The sequence below is a fragment of the Pyrgilauda ruficollis genome, unplaced genomic scaffold (assembly GCF_017590135.1).
Source record: "Pyrgilauda ruficollis isolate IOZ18807 unplaced genomic scaffold, ASM1759013v1 scaffold9, whole genome shotgun sequence".
Lineage (NCBI taxonomy): Eukaryota > Metazoa > Chordata > Aves > Passeriformes > Passeridae > Pyrgilauda > Pyrgilauda ruficollis.
This window is the reverse complement of record NW_024531043.1, coordinates 52,820-72,214: the sequence shown is the minus strand read 5'-3', so window position 1 is coordinate 72,214 and position 19,395 is coordinate 52,820. Positions and strand designations below refer to the sequence as shown.

The window sequence follows — 19,395 nt, the reverse complement described above, 5'->3', positions numbered from 1 at the left end:
GGGGGGGAGGGAGGAGGAGGAGCAGGAGCAGGAGGAGGAGGAAAAAGGGGAGGAGAAGGGTAGTTCTTGGCTTCGCTGCACTGTTCTGTTTGTCCATGGCATGCACATGTAAACCCTGATGCTGCCACTCCTTTGTATGCTGACAACAGGGCAGGTCCCACAGGGCACCATGCTATTATCAACAGTGACATCATGGTGGTTGAGTTTTGGAGCTCTCAGACCTACTTCTCAGGGCCTCCCATGGCAGAGTACTCCATGGTTCCCAGCTCCTTGGGGCAGGAGAGAAGCTCCTCCATCTTCCTGGGCTGCAGGAGAAGTTGGGCTCTCCCTGCCTCCTCTTCCTCCTCTCACTCCTGAGAATTGCAGCCTTGGGTGTGATGATGTGCCAAGATCCTCCTTGACAGTAAGTCCCTGGGAACTGTGCAGCTTGTTTAATTCAGAGGCTGGCATGAAGAGAGGCCAGAGCAACAGGACCTGGGGTGGATGTAATGCTGTACCCTCTGAGAGATGGCAGAACCTGGGCATGGGCACACCCCAGAGATGGGTCAGGGTAAGGGATGGGTTAAGGGCTGCCCTTGGGTGTGCATGGAGGCTGGGCAGCACAGAGTTGCCAGGGTGGTGCACAGGAATGTGTCTTGGGACACACAGTGCAGCTGGAGAGCAGCATCAGCAGAAGGGCAGCAGTATGGCAGCTCTGTAGCAGCCAGACCAGCCACAGGGACCACCTGCCTGCACAGAACTGGTACCACTTGCTTAGGACAGGATACTCATGCCTAAACATGTCACCATTTCTCAGGCATGATTCACATCCTGCTGGGAGCCAGGGCAGGATCAGGTGTAATGGATCCCTCACATCCTGCTGCTGGCAGGGCAATGGGCAGCCTCCTACCTGCCTGGAGGTGCTACTTCATCTGGGATAGGAAGGAGCCATGTGACAAGGAAGGTCCCACTTTTGGGGTGCTACATTGCCCGAGGAGGATCAGTGCTGCCACATACAGAGGGCTCCAGTTGTCCCACTTGGCTGGCTGGTATGGGGACCAGCATGTGGAACGCACACACCACTTCCCTATGAGCTAGAAGCAATTTGCCCCAGGTGTGGGTCTCAAGGGCTGGATCTCTGTTGTGCCTCTTTACCTGCATAGAGGAAGAGAACGGGCAACTCTATCTGTTTATCTGCAGGCTCTTGTCTCTTGCTTGTGCTGGTACAGGAGTAGTGCTGGTGAGTACTCGGGGGCTCAGCCTGCTCAGGACATGCACCTGTGCTCCGGGTGGAGCCACTCCAGAGGGTAGATCCACACACAAGGTGCTGGGTTAGCACCCTTCCTGTCCATGTCCACCCCAGTCCAGCTCAATTTGTGCTGTGGGGGTTGCAGCACGGGGGCACTGAGCTCCTGCCCCACCACAGCCTTGGCTTGTAGGAGTTAAAGCCCAGATAAGTGAATCCATTTCCTTCCAGTGACCTTTGGCCCCTGTCCTGAACAGAATCCCCCAAGGATCCTGTGAAGCGAGCACAGTCTGTCCCATTCCCTGCCCTGCCACAGGAGTCACTGGGTCTATCCTTCAGCATCACATCTGCCACAGGAGCCTGGATCTGCTTCTGCTGCAGTGCCTCTGACACAGCCTGCTCCTAGCTGGGCACCTCTTGGCCATAAGCCTACCTTGTCCTGTGCCCCAGGAAGGAGGGGAGAGGGAAACACTCTCAGTACCCAGCACTGCAAGAGCCCAGGAGCCCAGGGCACTGGACAGCACCCCACAGTGCAGGATGCAGCCACAAGCCATATCCACCAGAAGGAGAGGGGGCCCACAGGCAGAGGCAGCCATGGAACTAGCATCTGCTCATTACACAACTCCCCAGGCTGCAGCCTCTTCCCTGGCAGTGGGCCCAGATAACTAGAGTGCTTGAAAACTGTCAGGGCCTTGGTGTTAGCATCTCCAGCATGCACAGGGCTGTGAGCCTGCAAAGAAGAGTGGGAACCTCCCTTCCCTGCTGTACGCTGGCATTTCCAGATGGATCCGTGCATGGCAACATGTGTACCCAGGCTGAGTCCACGGTCCCTGTCCTGCTGCACAGCCGCTGCTGCCAGGGCCTGCAGAGGCGCTCTGTGCCATCTGAACTTCCCACAGAGCTGTGACCCTGCTTAGATGGCACTGGTAGGCTGCAGAGTTTCCCCTCCAGCCTGCCCAGACCTTCAAATGTCCCTTGTCTGTCCTTCCGCCAAGGGGTTGTATCCCTCCCACTGTGCTGACCCACAGGACTCTCATCCTGCTTTTCTCTGTGCCTTGAGCAGTGGTAAGAAACAGGGTTCCAGGGGGACCTTAGCCCCTGGTCACATCAGAAGCTCCACCTGAAGCTGGAGAGACGTATCTTTCTCTCCAGAATCTGTGCTATCAGAAGCGAGGGAGGCTCCAGCTCAGCTGCAGCTCTGGGATCTCACATGAAGCCCTGGCCGTGTGTTACACTGAGGGAGGCTGCTTCAGTATTTCCACAGACAAGACATGCCTGAGAGGTGACCTGACAGCAATCTTCCCTCCTGCCTTTCCAATTTCTCTGTCATGCTGAATGAACACAGCTCTTTTTTTCCCTTTTTGAGACACCTCAAAAGCCCATAAATGAAATGTTGAGATCTACTGTGGCCAAGAAAGGAAGGATTTGGAAAAAGAACAGGGATTCTTGAAAGATACCACTCCAGGTCACTTACCCCTAAAACCCAGGCTCCAAATGCTGCTCAGCCTGGAGAAGAGAAGGCTCTAGGGAGACCTCATTGCTGCCTTCCAGTGCTTAGTGGGGGCAGGTCGTGATAGGATAAGAGGGGATGGTTTAAAACTGACAGAGGAAAGATTTAGATAAGATATTAGGAAGAAATTTTTCCCTGTGAGGATGGTAAAGCACTGGCACATTGCCCAGAGAAGCTGTGGCTGCCCCATCTCTGTAAGTGTTCTGGGCCAGGCTGGACAGGTCTTGGAGCAACCTGGGATAATGGAAGGTGTTCCTGTCCATGGCAGGGGAATGAAATGAAATGAGCTTTGAGGTCCCTTCCAGCCTGAACTATTTTGTGAAACACACTAACCCTTTCAGGGCTTTCTCAGAAGACTAGAGCAGCCATCTGCATGTCCAAGAATCCTGCCTGTCAGTTAGGAGTTAGGGGTTTTGACCACCAATACACTGGGAGGCAATCAAGGAATTGTTTTCCAGACTGCCCTAAAAAATGGCTTTATTTACAAGCTGTATGTCAAAAGCAAGACAATTCTTCTTGCAGGGATGGGTTTGGGGAAGGTCCCCCAAATCACTGGGACTGGAGACCAAAGTAGCACTACTGTGCCACAAGCAAGTGCCACTTGCCCTAAGCAAGGCCAAACAGACCTGGGTAGAGGTGGCCAAACCCCCTGGACTGCCCAGGTCGTCTCTGCAGCCTTGTGCCAAGGCAAACAGAGTGTTTGTCCTGGAGCTGTGACACTGCCTGCATGGAGGGAGACACATCCCCAGGTGCAGGGTTCAGCATGGCCCACACTCACAGGCTGGCTGTAGGCAGCCCTGACTATGGGCAGCCCTGACTACAGACACAATTTCACCTCCAGGACTGAGGAGCTGGGGACAAATCTGCCTCAGCATTCAGAAGTTGCTGTCTTGTGGTCACTGGCAGTGTGGAAACTGCATCACAAGCACCAGTGACCCCAAGAAACCTGAAAGCTATAATGTTATGGAGCACCTGTACATGATCAGACCTGCAAAATATTTAGATATTTGCTAATGAGCCACATCACATGCTGACACAAGACAGTTGGGTGTGCTGCTCTCAGTGGGTCATGTCCTACCACCAGGTGGATGGCCTGGCTGTGTGTCACACTTCTGTGCTTTCTGCTGCCTGTGGTTGGTGATGGCTGCCCCATGCTCCAGGACTCCCACATCCTTATGGATCAAGAGGACGAAGTTTCATCTGTTACTCACTGGTGACAGGTCTGTTTGCCTCTGCACCTGAGGCAGGGGCCCTTCTGTCTCATTTACCATGTAAAATATTTTAAGACCAGACTCTTTCCTGAACATATTTTCTCCTTATAGACACTATATTCTCCCCAGGACAGTCACAAGGAATTAAGAAGACTTGGAAAAATATTCCTGAGTATAATCTTCAGGGCTGTTCCTCCCCAGGACCATCCTCCTTTCCTGCAGCTCCATGCTTGTCCTCTTGCACTGCTTGAGTTTTGTGGGCTCACCTTGAGATTTTTTCTTGGCAATGCTGCACCTTCTGTGTGCAAACTATCAGTTGTTTTCCTAGCTGTAATAAATCTCACTAGTTACTGTTCTTTTCCATTACTTTTATAGTGGTTTGTAGACTTTTCTCTGATGCATAGCTGGCTGCACTACCAACATCCTTTTTCTGTTCCCTTCCTGCTTTGCACAAGCTCAGATATGAAAGCTGTAGACTGGAGACCATCTGTGGAGGGAGAAATACTCTCATGCCAGGGCATTGCTTCTTCTTGTCTTCTTGTCTAGATGGCTTACCTAGGAAAGAACCGAACAGCCACCTGGTCAGGAGTCTTCCCTGCCCAGCTGTGATTCTGCCAACACTTGCACTGGACTCCTAATCCTTGCTGCTATGCCTAATATACAGCAGGCAGGCTCAGCTGTTGCATTAAAATGTCCTGTCCACACACAATGAGATTCACAGAGCTCTTCACAGAATCACAGAATAGTCTAAGATGGAAGGGACCCAGAAGGATCATCAAGTCCAACTCTTAAGTGAATGGCCCATAGGAGGATCAAACCCACAGTCTTGGAGTTACTAGCACCATGCTAGTAACTGGCCAGCTGAGATTGCTAGTACTCCATTCTGCATTTTGCATGTGGTCTCCAATTAACTTTGGAGATAGAAGATTAATTTATCCACTGCAAAGCCAGTATGAACAAGTATGCAGCAAAAACTTCCACCAGCATAATGTGATGCTCTGCTGGCTCCCTGTGAAGTGCTTTCCCACCCTTCCCATTTCTGGAGGTCATTCTCTTATGTCCCAACTTCAGTCACTGAACTAGGGTCAAGTGCAGTTCCATCATGTATGGTGGTTACAAACCAGCATTTTGCTCCTTTTGACTCATTTACAGCTGTCAGGTGCATCCCAATCCAGCTATCTCCTTCCATTATATTCCTTCTCCCTCCTTCGTGGTATGATGGTACAGAGAGAAATCTTAAAATAACCTTTCACAAAAATTCTGCCATTCCTCGCAAGTTGTGTCCGCATTTCAATGTCCCTTATGCTGTGTTTCGTCCCTCGAGAAGCTGCTCTGCCTGCCACCCAAACCATGCCCCATTCCTGTCCCCACTCCAGCAGCTGTGATGCAGGGCACAAAAACCAGCTGTCACAAAGCAAAGCTTCTCGCAATGACCTCACAGCATTTATCTTTTATTATTAACACCCACACACCTTTAATACCTTGCATATCAGCAGGTGGTGTTACAAGGCACCTTCTCTTCTCCCAGTACCTGTTAAAATGTTCCTGGCCCCAGGTACACATGGTAAAGTGAACCAGCAGAATAATGAAGGATATCATCAACATCCACCAAGATCATAAAATGGATCAAAGTCTCCATCTGATGTTACAAAAATTCCTCACAATTCTTCAGATGCTCCTACAATGGACTTCTCAAACCACCCCATGGAAACACAGCAGGTACTGCCAGACTGGTCACTGAGGAAACAGCACAGAACACACACTAACTGCCAAACTTCCCACCAAAAGCAAAAACAGCAGGCAGCTTGTCTCACCAATTACCATGTGTGACAGACACCACTGCTCCAGATTCCCTTGAACCCACATGCTATGCCTAGATTTGTGGCTCATCCTCAGTGTCAGCAAGAGCCTCCAGTTGGTCCAAAACCCATTAGCTACACCTCAACACGAGGCTGGGGTGATGGGCTCCCAGCTGAATGTGCTTCCCTGTGCTGGGCAGAACTTGCACCAACAGCTCCATGCTGTTACTTCTTCTCTTGAATCCTTTGGCCTCCAGTCCTCTCATCTTTCTCCATGTTTCAGGGAAGCACTTGCTCAAGAGACACCCAGCTCCTAACAGTTACTGGCATCCCAAAAGGAAGTTGGGCTTCATACGTCTGCGTACCTGGAAGCCAGTGCCTGCTCGTTCCAACACCTACAGCCTAGCAGCCTGACCTCAGCTCTGCCACCAACCTGGGAGAGGGGAGAGCACAGCCAACCACTTGTGTGTTCCAATGGCAGTCATGCCAAGGTGCATCCCTCAGTGTAGGCTCACACTCCTCTCTGCCTGGTGCATCTCCAAACCATGAATCCAGCAGACACTGGTGAACACTGCAGATCCCTGGGTGCAGGGCAGGATGTTTCTCCACAGCAGGGACCATGTGGTGTGCCTAAAACCCTTTCCACACTATGAAAGCGGGCAGCACCTTTGCCATCCAATGGGAAGGCAAGCCCCTTAACAAGCAAAGGCTTTGGAGAACCTCAGGGAGGAGCAGGCAGGGACAAATTCCAGTTGTGGCACTTGACCCACACTGCCTGCTCTTCACCATGCTGTGAGCTCCAGGGATCGCACAAGCTCTGAGATCCCATGGCCTCTCTTTCAAGGGCTCCCCATTTCTGACAAGTGACCCCTTCCCTGTACAGCTGAAGCAGTGGGGGCAGGGAGGCTTGGTTTTCCCCCGCAATTCTCCCATCCTCTTCCAATGTGCGTTCTTTCATACTCCTCATTTGAAGTGCATAAGCCAGATGGAAAACTCTTCCCAGGATTAACTAAGGATAAATTCTTTTCTCCCCCTTGCTATGACAGTGGCTGGATTAAGACCGTAGCTATATGTGAACAGTGTAGGGAAGCCCTCATCATGGCCAGAACCTGAGCCACATAATCAGCAAAGGATTAAAGCTCTGTGAGGCGGGGAAAGGAAGTACTGTCTTAGAGCAAAATATTTAGATTCTGTGGAATATTGACTAATTACAATATTTTTCTTCAAATAGAACATTTATAAGAACACTGAAACAAATATTTGAGAACACTATATACAAAGCCTTGAGTAATTCTTGATGCAAAAGTGTGCTCTCATTTTTCAGGCAGCTTCCCCATTTAGTGTTTGGAGTTGGGATGACTTCAGGTGGGTCTGAGTTGCACTGACAGGTCTGGTGGCATGTATCCCTGTGGCCTGGAAATTCTGAATCCCTCCTGGCAAGGGTCACCTCCCAGTTTGAACCAAATGGCTGGGTGTGCTGGAGTGAGACATGCTGTCAACTTCAAAGACCCTGCCAGCAACATGGGAAAGGGCCTGCAGAGCTCTTTGTGGGAAGTGGGAGGGCAGTTTAAGACCTTCCTCTGTCTTTAAGTCCTGTCTGGAGAGTTGCAGAGGGATGTGGACACAAATGAGACTCCTTAAATGGCCTTTTCTAAGATTCTGATGAACTGAGCTGCTAATTTAAGTCACACTCACAGCTGCCATGTCAGGACACTTGTTCAGTGATGCTGGGGGTCACATCCCACTACCATGGCTGCAGAAGCAAGGCAAACCCACCCACAGAACCCTAGCAGATTTGGTGTCACGCTCCCAAGCTGATGCCCACCTTGGCACCAAACAGCCCCATCACATGCTTTGCCTTCTGTTTTGCCCCTATTTCCCCCTACCGTATGAACAACCTAGCCCGGTTCTTTCTCTCTCAGGCTCAATTTCTGCTGATTTTGCAGAAATTGTTCATTGATTGTAGCCTTGGTGAGTGATCCCAGTCAGGCAGCACTGCTGATACTCTCACCCCTTTGTCTGGCTATTTCTTGCTTTTTGCTCTTTGGACAGGGCTGGCATCTCTTTGGCTTAGCAGTCACCTCTCCATTTAACCTCATCCCAGAACCAGACACCTCCTTTAAATTTTGCACTACTGTCATTAATGCTGGTATTTTCCTACATTTCAGCCATGCCACCTGATGCAACACCAAAACTGACTTTCAACGCAGGCTGAAGTCTCTTCATTGGCTTTCACATACACATTATCCCACATGCTAGTAGGAAACAAGCCACCACGACACTCCCGTGAGCCAATGGATACTCCGCTCTTTCTTACATTAGGTGGGGCAGGGTTAGGGAAGGAGTTTGGGAGAGGCACAGGCAAAACCACTTTCACAAAACAAAATCCTTTGTCTTTTCAAAATATTATGCAGATTATGTATTATGCAGATCACCAGAGCAGGACAAAGAAGCGAGGCTTAGGATGTATTGAACAAGCAAAATTATATCACACATCCTCCAAATGGATGGGATTATAGGATTGATGAGGACATGTCAAACCATCATGAGATGATCCAACTGGGCTGACAGAACATTTCCTGAGTTTGTTTCTCTTAAAAAAAAAACCCCTAAGTTTGGATGGAAGATCTGAATGACAATAAATTACTTCAGGGTGAAGTTGCTTAAAAAAATGACACTTCCTCACAGATTCTTCTTTTTTGGCCTTCCAAGAACTTCCCAGCTTTCTGATAGTCCTAGCTCAGGACAGTCTGGAGACTGTCCAGAGCTGTGTACTGACAGAGTACTGACAGCTTTTTCCTACAGTACTTCTGCTCCTCACACCATCGCTTGACTGCCAGACCGACCAGCTTCCCGCAAACCATGACATTCCAGGGAATATATTACACATCTGTGAAGTTCCCCTCATTCTCTCCCACCAAGGCAATCAGCTCTTCATGTTGATGTCAGATTCCTATAAGGCAGAAGGGCAGCCCAGGGTTCTCATGCAACTAGCACTTGTCGACATCTAAAGCTAGGGGAGATGAATGCCTTCAGAGATGACAAAAGACATTTGATAAATGATGGCATTCCCAGCAAATGCTAGAGGAGCAGTTATCTAGTTACCACTGAGAGATGCTTTGATGGGAATGACTGGCAAAGCCCTGCTCTCTCCATAGCATTCCCCATGCGTGTTATGTACCAGATGTGGTGATACATCTGTTCATCTCTTCATTGGTACCACAGCTCAATCGACTTGGATGCTGCTTCCATGATACACCCAAGAGATTTCCATAAGCTTTTCACTGTAAGAGTATGTTTTCGGTTGCTTTCAAGTTGCCAGACTGAAATTACCTGAACTACCCGTGTCAGGCACACATCCATCAGCCTGGGTTAAACAGACACTCTGAGTTGGACCAAACCCACAAGAAACACAGTCCACATATTTCAAATAATGAGACAGGAAAAACTGTTTATTCATAAAAAGAATTGTACTAGTTAGTTACCTTGTTAAGAAGCCTGCAGGCCTTCTTACATTGGTCGAAGCCACTAAAAACATCATAGTCACAGCTCAGAGCAGAAAGCCTCTGGGCTTGGGTCCTTTGCAGCATCCCTGTGGAAAACCATCCAACCTTGATCAAACTATCAATTTCTGATAATGAGTTCATACCATCCATAACTCTTTCAAGTTTGTGATGAAAAGTCTTGTAACACACTATGATGGCTCCTTTTCTGCCATCTTCTTGTAGGCTCTTCTGCCTGTCTTTCCTGCCAAGGCACAGAGTGTTTTCTGTAGTAGGACTGAGGTGGTGACATGATGCTGTAACAGCTGTGACATTTTTTTCATGTTATTAATTCATTAATCAAACCTGGGCTCAGGACACTGGGAGCCTGACTGGCAGTAGAAGATCCTCCCTGTTCACCATTCTGCTGACAATTCACTCCATGATGTCTCCCTGCTCTCAATCACCCTTTCCACTCTTCTGCAAACTCATTTACAAAGTAATTCCTGACAACCAGTGTCTGACTGAGAACGGCACCTAGACTGAAATAATTAATTTAAATCCATGATGTGACATTCCCTGAAAACAAAGCATTGGGAGATTGACACCTGGCACAACAGAAAAGGTCTCTGAACTGCTATGCCAGTACCTTCCACACATGTTTAGGCACTCATCTTTGAATATCTCGCTCTGCATGTCTTGTAAGGACTGATACACAGACTGTTCATAAAACTACTGTTCCAGAGAAGAACTGCAGGGTTTAGGCTTCCCAACACAGGAGAAAAAGACACTTCCATGAAGAGAGGTGCAACTTCATGATACATTTAGTCAGCAAATTGCTCTGCTACTTGATGCGAACAATGGAGAAGCGGGGCAGATGTGCCTATGAACACAAGAAATAGGGCTGCCCCAGGTCATACAGGGAATAACTTCTTACTAGGAAAAGCCAGGAGGAAAACACTTCCTTCTAAATGTTTGACTTCAGGGTTGTGTTCTTGGATTGTATTGAATTGACATGGAGATACAACTCATGTCCAAGAAAAGGAATGCTACTGACGCTTTTTGACATAGCTCTTCTGTGTGAGTGAGACTGGCATGCTCTGTCTAAAGGACAACACCCCACGCTGGAGGCAGCAGCATTCTGTACCCATGGCAGAAGTTCCCATTCTGTACTGGGAGACAATGGGAACTCATCACACAGCAGAGGCAGCATACAGCATGACATGAAAGAATTAACCAAAAAGCTGTGAGGCAACATGACTTCAAGCCCATTAAAGGAAGCTGCTTTGAAATTCTCTCTACAAACTCAGGGCAATGGAAAAGAGATCCATGCCAATCTGGTTACTGGGGCTTGCAACTGCACCCAATCTTCTTAGAAGTACCAAGGTGAATGCTCAGTAGAACAATACTGACCTGCAACTTCAGCAGTTTCTGTCATGAGATAAGACAGAGGACTCTGCATCCAAAGGCAATGCCATTTTTTCCTTCCAGAAAAACAAAGGCTAAAGGTAGGACCAGTAAACACCTGAGGATTACTGGTGTGTCTCAGATTTATTTTTCACTGCCCGCTTATTTCATTCTGACACTGAAAATCTAATTTCTACAATGCAAAATTTTACATTTCTTTATGTACATAAACACAGAATAAAGCTACAGTTAACTTGGGAGACCTCACAGGAGTGTGTAAAAGGCACTTTGTTGCACTCATGGCACTTGTCTGGTGCAGAATCTAGTACTTACCACTATGATGACTCCTGCATTAAGTATTGGCTTAGCAGGCTAGCTTCTTAAAAAAAAGGGAGAAAAAGAACAATTGCTGACTCAAGGCCCACAGAGGTGTAGAAGCGGCTAGCTTCAACTTGCAGAACAGTGGCCACATAAATAAACTCTTCAATGACCTCAGGCTATGGCCTGGACTCCAGTGGAAAGAGGCTTAACAAAATGCTGTGCCAGAGTGAGCACCACCCAGCAAACACTACATAGGACTGCATGGGAACTCACACCACAGCCTAGAAACATAGATTTTGAATCAAAATGTGTGGAATCAAAAGACCAGTTTTACAAGGGAAGTTGGGGATTATTTCAGAGTAAGAAACTCAGCCTTAGGGTTAAAGAAGAGCAGTACAGTTTGCCCCAAGCTCTACTTGTACAGGCTGCACAAACCACCAACCCACAGGTCATTTACGAGGAAAGTTATGTGCACCAGAGCAAACTGCTGCCTTCTACTGCACTGGAGGCTTCAAAAATAAAGGGGTACTGCCTGTGACACCTGAGCAGCCAGACTTGTTTTGCTCATTACTATAAGATGCAGAGATCCTGGGACTGAACAGAAACTCAGGGAAATGGTGCTGGTAGCAGAAGGAAAAAAAAAAAAAAAAAACAAACCAAAAAGGGAGGTTACCTGTCATAACCAGTATAACTAAAAGATCTAGAACTATTTAAACAAAGTTTAGGGAGAGAGTTTCCAAGGAAAAACAGCTGTCCCAAAAGAGGACAAACGTGAATTTCCAGTGGGAAGACTTTCATCTCTATAAAGCACTGAGAAATGCAGCAGTTTGCAGCAGTGGGACACAGGCCAAACAAGCCTGTTACGTCTCCATCCACAGGCAGAGAGGTTCCTATCAAAGCTTGGCTCTGCCGTGGCCAAGGCAGAGCTGTGACGTAATCTAAATGCTGCTTTGCAAAAAAAAAAGGTGAATTCATTTCATTACACCTTGGGCCAATGTCTGTCAGCTGAGATAGCCAGCAAATGAAGGTATAAACCTTTCAAGACTTGGGCAAGAGAGACCAAAGAACAGAAGTCAGGAACATGTCTGAAACCTACTGCAGAACAGCTAGGGAAAGTGTAAGAATTAAATTCTCACTTCACTTTTGTCAGATTGATCACCACCAAATGGTGAGACAGTAATGAGCAATTTCCTGCCTGGGCTGGCCAAATGAAATAGAACTGCATTGTACTGGTCTTCTACCAAGGGCCAGATGGAAAGGACTGGCATCCAGCTAGCCCATCTACAGAACAGGTCAGATCCCATAGGAGCAGCAGGAAGGTGTTCAACTGCTCCGTCCACAGCACTGCAGTACTCAGATAATGTTGTCAAGCTCTCCAACACCAGGAAAGAAACACTGGTTCCTCCCTGAAAGTAAGATGACAAGACAAAGTTCCTGGCAGGCACAGAGACACTCTGATTACCTAAGAGGACAAGGTTGATATGATGCAGAAGTTCAGGCTCATGTTCTGCAGGAACACATATTTTGGTAATTACCTTGCCCTTACTCTCACAGGATGTATATTGCTTTTGAACATCTGCTGCTGACATTGACTACAATGTAACAAAATAAAAGCTTAGATGATGCTACAATCTGTAATAGACTCGTTGATTGTCATAAACCTAATACACCTAAACACAGTTATCAACAGTAATTTTTCTAATTCTTTCATGCAGTTCAATGTCCTGCTGCGCACAGCTTTTCAGAGATAAGGCCTAAAAGAGCCACTGCACACACATGCACAGTAATTTTTTCACGCCTTCACAAGAACACACAGAGAAATCCCTGCCAGCAGGAATGATACAACTTGCTGGCCTGAACAGGCCAAACTGAGGGTAAACAGAACTAAATGCTGTTCTGGGAAGTGAAGTTCTCAGGCCAAAGTTGCAGACTTATTAGGTCATGTTCATACTCAACTGGGGATGGAGGTCAAACAACTCAAATATGAAAGTCAGTTTTTAGCCATTTACCAATCATGAGTAACAGATTTAAATTTAGCTTTTTACCACGTCTTGGATATCACAGAATCATAGAATGGTTTGGGATGGAAAGGATCTTAAAACTTATCTTGTTATACCTGCTGCCATGGGCAGGGACACCTTCTACTAGGCCACATTGCTTCAAAAGCCCTGTCCAACCTGGCCTTGCACACTTTGAGAGATGGAGCAGCAACAGCTTCTATGGGCACCCCGTGCCAGGGCCTTGCCACTGTCCCATGGAAGTTCTTCTAATTATTCCAATAACCCTGCCCTCTGGCAGTGGGAAGCCATTACCCCTTGTCCAAAGTCCCTCTCCAGTTCCCCTGGAGTCCCCATAGGTACTGAAAGGCTGCAGAAGGGTCGCCCTGGATGCTTCTCTTCCTAGGGCTGAATAATCCCAACTCCCATAGCCTTCTTTTTTTTTCCTCTAATGAATTAGATTCTATTGTTGGGAAATTATCAGACAAAATTAAAGTGCTTCTCTTTTTTTTTTTTTTAACAAAACCTTTACCTTTTCCCTTTGGTGCCCTATAAAAAAGTATCAAATAACGTTTATCCTTTTTAAATCTGCAATCTTACATGTTTCATTCTTGCTGGACATTCCTCAAGAAGAAATATACCACAATAATTTCTGCACAGACTGACTTCCTTCAGACTTTGGATATTAAGTTAAGTTCAGATTCCTATTATCCAAGACAGAGCCATGCTGTTTCAGTGTCCATTTCAGAAGAACGACTGGAGTTGTTTTTCCACCGGACAAGTCAGGTGCTCAGACAAGTATTCATAGTCTTCAGGGTTCCCGCGTTCAGGCTGAATTTTGCGAGGGTAGAGGGGGGAAAATGATGGGTGCAGGACAGAGGTAGGACAGCCCCTGAGCTCAATCCTTTCACATTTCAAGGTGAACCAAAAGCACAGAATCGAAGCAAGAATATTTATGATTTTATATACCCTTTACATTAATGTTTTTTGGTAAGTACGGGCACTTTCAGGAGCTTCTGCTCGGTGACTTCACAGAGCCTTCACCAGCGCAGCAGGACCGGCACCCGCCGAAATCCGCGCGGAACCTTCTGAAGAGACCAGCGGCGGGATCATTCCGTCCAGATGGGTCCTGGAGCCACTCCCGCCGTTCGGGACTGGCGGGCCTCACCCGCTCCAACCCGGCACCCGGCAGTCACCGCCAGCTGGTGCCCTCCGCGCACGCCCGGCGAGCTCGCCCATGGTCGGAGGGGGCTCCCGCTCCCAGGCCACCTCACCGCGCAGCCCGGCCCCACCACAGCCGCTCCCCCGCCCTAGGAGGCCGCGGCGGCCGCTCCCGCGGCGCTGAGGCTCTCGGCTGCCGCCGGGACGGAGCCTAAGGGAAAAAAGGGATCCCGCGAAGGGCCCCGGAGCGGCCACGCGCGCCGCACTCACCGCCGCACTCACCCACCTCCGCCGCTCCCACCCGGCCGCGCGCGATCGTCACGCGGCGGCGCAGAGCCCACATTGGCCGCGCCGAGGCACTTGCATCACGTGCCTCTTCTTGACCAATGGGGGGCAGCCGCGTGGCTCCGCCCCACGGGGGCAGTTGCGGTGCAGGGTGCGGTCCCAGCGCGGCGGAGACAAAGTAGCACCGCACCGCACCGCACCGCACCGCACCGGGGGCGGGGCGGGCTCGAGGCGCGCGCGGCCGCCGGTGCATGCGGCGCAGGCCCAGGCCCGATGGCGACCACTAGCGCCATGTCCCTGGGTAATTACAGCAGCTTGAACCGGGCCCAGCTTACCTTCGAATACCTGCACACCAACTCGTGAGTACCCGGCTGGGGTGGTGCGGGCCCGCGGTATCCAGCCTGCTCGGGACCCCGGCTCAGTGTGATGGGCCTGGCCGAAGCCACGAGGGCCGGTAGGGCTAAGCGGCCCCCTGCCCCAGGCCCGGGCGCTTCGTGGTCCTGCCGGGGACCGCCTTTTGTACCGCGGGCAGGTCCGCGTGTCACGGAGAGCTGGTGTGTGGGACAAGAGGCCCTGGGAGGAACGGGGAGGCCCCTTGGGCAACCAAACTCACATGGTCGGACCTCTGCGGAACAGTGCGTGTGTGCTATCGTGCTGGCCACCATCCCTCTGCAGCATCAGGCTTTGTGTGTGACTGAGTGTTTTGCAGGTTTATTTTTAACAGGATTGTGATAATCTTCCTCCAGTCAGATTTTTTGCATGTTGCCAGTGAATGCCCCAAAATAATACCTCTTGAGAAGAGGCAAAGCCATTGTTTAAGATGAGTTTCTTGTGGGCGCATGTCTAGAAAATGAGAAGCACCATCAGGAAGCAGCACTTAAGTGGTGTCAGGCGCCCATCAACACCTGCCTGCTGCTCCTAAGCCTTGTAATGGCATGTATGGAGGAGATAGAAGAGCTCGTTCTGCCCAGATTGGAAGAACTCTGTGGAACCACTTGGCATTGCTTCATTTTGATCAGCTGGTCACCGGCGTAAGATTGTCTGCTGATGTTCTGTGGAAGAGTTGAGTTACTGTTGTCCATCAAAAGAAGAATAAATAAAGTGCAGGTTTATCTTTTTGTTTCCCTTTTCAACATGTGAAGGATCACAGTGGTCTACAGTAGTCTAAAGAAGGCACAGAAGCATGGACAACTTGGTTTCAAACGATTTTTGTCTGGCTCTGTTGGTAATGAGATACATCTGCAAGAGCAATGCAAGAGCAGTTAAGACTAATCTCACATATGTGAAGACCATTACAATCCATTTGTTTTCAGAATCAGGAAAGTAATGGGCTTTGAACAGGGAAATAAACCTAGTAGTGGCTCCATGTCACATTTGGGTCTGCTCTTTAGCTTGGCTGGTGGCAGTTGCATATGGAGTGAACAATCTGGTGCCTGAAGATGGACAATACTGACTCATGTTGTGGTGCTGTTGTTGATTTGTGAAATTCTCATGTCCACCTCCAGAAGACAATTTTTTTTTATGGATAAGAAGACTCTGCAGATGATGGTAGTGCTCTGTCAGCAGCTTGTGTTTGCATACAAAGCTCTAGAACTCTGTCCATCTTCATAAGAAGATAAAGCCTATGCTAAAGACTGAGTTGTTGCTGCTGCTGTCAAGTATATTAAAGCTACTTCATGCTGCCGTTATGCTTATGCTGCTGTCTGCTTCTGGTGTGCTGCATGTCTGCAGTGATACCTACATTACTGAATTCTTGGAAAGAGATGAAAGCCAGTGCTTGGATAAGCCAAAGCCAGAGCTCCTTGTCCATTGTGAGCGAAGAGCCTTTTGAGGTTTTGGGAATCAATGCATGAATGAAATGCTTCCCTAAGAATGGCAATGGGAGTTATCAAAGTCATTATAAAAACAAAGCAGCAAACTGACCCATAACAACCAACCTCTCCTGCTCCTCCAGAAAAAAAAAAAGAGCAAAAAAGAAAACGAGCTAATCCCCAAATCAACCCAAGGCCAGTAGAGAGATTTTGATAGAGGAGACTCATTTCCTCTGGACTGCTCTCCTGCTGAGGGAGACCATCCCGTCTTAGATAAATTCTACTTCAGTGCTAAGTGTATTCCCATAATCAAGGGGGTAGAAATTCTTTAAATTGCAGTGAAAGACCAACCATCTGGCTGCTAGGGTGCAGAAGAAGACCATGTTTTTTTTTTTTTTTAAATTTTTTCTCCCCTTCCTTTTAAAGACCTTCTTTCAGAAAAGTTTCCGTACGTCCAACTCAGAGCACTCAATCTGAAGTGCTTTACAGGAGACAGTTGATCAGGTCCCTGAGCTTGAGGACCTGCAGCAGATCTTTCCAATAGCAGCTTAATGCTTACATGTCTGATGGCACATGGAGTTGAACCTCCAGCATCTACATGAATAGATTCAGTTGCCATAGTTTTTAAAAGTAAAAATATAGCTGTGCTTTTCCAACTGCTTTACTTGATGAATAGTTGAATGCAGACAGACTTTTTAGTAAGTTCTGTAGTAATGAGACAGAAGGCAATGGCTTTAACCTAAGAGTATAGGTTCATACTAAAGAGAAAGAAGATATTCTTCCCTGTGTGCGTGGGAAGGCCCTGGAAAAGGGTGCCCAGAGAAGCTGTGGTTGCCCCATCCCTCAGTGTCCAAGGCCAGGTTGGATGGGGCTTGGAGCAACCTGGCCTAGTGGAAGGCGTTCCTGCCCATCGCTGGACTAGATGACCTTTAAAGGTCTTTTTCAACCCTTATGGTTCTGTGATAAAGTTCTTTTAAATCCTAGAATGAAAATCAGTGTGCATAAGCACATGAAAATTACGTGTGCATTGTTTTATGTCTTTCCAGCGTCACCTGCTTACCTTTGCATTGGTTTTCCTTAACAATTAAATGCTGTTACATTAAGATACATTAAGATGCTTCCAAAGTTATTCATTGAGATGATGCCAAAAATATAACAGAGACCAACCAATTTGTATTTGCATATTTTGAATATTTATAATAAAAAATTGAATAATTGAATGATTTTGTTAAAAGTTGAGGTCAATTACAGGTCAATTGTCTTCTAGCAGTAGCTAGGCTTTAGCTTGCAACTTGTGTGTAGTTGTGTAACAAGAATTGTCCTGGTGAATACAGTTGGAGTGGAAGAAGATCACTCGAATAGACTTCAAAATGACTAAATGATGGACTTGAGGAAAACTAGTAATAACAGACCAACAATATTTCGCCCCCCCCGCCACGCCCTCCACCCCCCCGCCAAATTCCCTCTTCTTGTGCTTTTCTCTATTTTGGCCTGAAACAGAGTGCATTATTTAGAGAATGGCTGTTGTTCCCAATGCATATGCCAAAATAAAACATTTTCCCAGATGTTCTTTCCTTCAGAAGAAAAGTGAAGTCTTAAGTCACTCATTAGTAATTAGATACTTTTTTGCAGGGTCTGGAGTCCACCTAGGTTCAAGCAGGAGGTTCCTGTAGGAACTTCTCACAAAACAAGTTTTTCTTCCCTTGGGACATTACTCCAAATGATTCTTTGTAGAGGTGTTTGAAGTTGGTCATGTTTTAGAGCCATCTAACTTGAGCTTTTGTCACTTATGTTTCAATGAATTGCCAATGTTGGACTCCCCTTTTAGATTCCTTATCAAGCCTCCAGTTCTGCATGGAGCTGGCTCAAATGGAAGGTGCACATTGTGGGATGATCCAGGCCAGTCTTTGTCTACCCAGATGAGCTGTTGTTGACACTATGGATTTTGATACTACTTTCCTCCCTTCTATATGCTGTTTCACCCATTGTATGGCAGTAATAGTTGTATTTTGGATACTCTGATGCAGGTCGTTGTTGCCTCTGATGATGCCTATCTAAAATAAGCTCACCATGTTTGCAGGTTACTAGCAAGCTTGGATAGGCTTCGTTTTGCCAGTAGTTTCTCTTGTTTCTTTAAAGTACTGCTGCAAGTAAAATAATCCCAAACTTTTTTGAGGAGGTGTGAGAAATAGTCACTGGTTGATCATGATGGATGTGAAGTATTTCAGGCACTTTTGACTGTAGGGCAAGGCCATTGGGTTTGTTTGTGATCAGCTGATTAAATCAGGCCAAAGCACTTCATCTGACTTAAGTTAGATATTGACAAGTGTGTTCAAATTAATAAATTGAAGACTTATAGTATATATTCATTTCTGTTAGTGATAAATAGGTAGAGTGAATTTCATTGGCTTGTAGCGAGGCTTCCCTTTGTTTGTGTCAGCACAAGAGGTTGCAGTTTTGCGAGATAGTCAAGGTCAGTAGTGTCGGGCTATGCAGAGATGTTTTGTTTTGCCTTTCTTGTCATCTGTAGCTGTGCTATCAATTGTTTTGTTCCAGCATCTTTCTTTGGAAATCCTTATTTGCATATTTTCTTTGAAGTATTCCTAAAATTGTGGAGTAAAAAGTGCTCATAAAACATAGTTACTAGTGCTAAAGGATCCATTTGCTTATAGGTTACTTCCTAAATAAACTTTGGTGATGTTGACCTGTGGAGCTGAATTGGCACTTGTAAACTCAATAGAACACTTGAAATCTGTAATCATCTTACATATCTGCTCACTCACCTTCCCAGTGGACTGGAGAGGTGAATGGTACAAGGCTAAAACCCATGGGCTGAGATAAGAACATTTCAAATATTGGAGTGAAGAAACATGAGATAATAATAGAGAGGAATAAACCCCAAAAGGCAAGTGATGCTCAATACAATTGCTCAGAACCCACTGACCCATGCCCCGCCTGTCCCCCAAGAGTGATTGGCCCCTCTTGGCCAGCTCCCCCGGTTTGTAGACTGAGCAGAACATTCTGTGGTACAGAATATTCCTCTGGCCCGTTTGGGTCAGCTGCCCTGACCATGCTCCCCTCCAGCTTGTATAGCTGACTACTGCAGGACACTGAAAAGTCCCTGACTTAGGGTATGAATGGCTTGGCACCAGACATCAGTGTGTTATCAACATTATACTCACACTA

The 19,395-nt window shown here is 47.4% G+C and overlaps 1 protein-coding gene across 3 annotated transcripts in view; it reads left to right on the top strand.

Annotated features, from left to right (window-relative positions):
- Window positions 1–14,615: 14,615 nt before the first annotated feature.
- The window catches only part of MORC2 (MORC family CW-type zinc finger 2), a 47,166-nt gene continuing 42,386 nt past the window's right edge, over window positions 14,616–19,395 (top strand). For all 3 annotated transcript variants that reach the window (XR_005956918.1, XM_041488432.1, XM_041488431.1), the window contains exon 1: window positions 14,616–14,757. Coding sequence is in view for 2 of the 3 variants with exons in the window: in XM_041488432.1 (XP_041344366.1) it covers window positions 14,672–14,757 (86 nt within the window). In the remaining variant the exon portion in view is untranslated. The remainder of the gene's footprint in view (window positions 14,758–19,395) is intronic.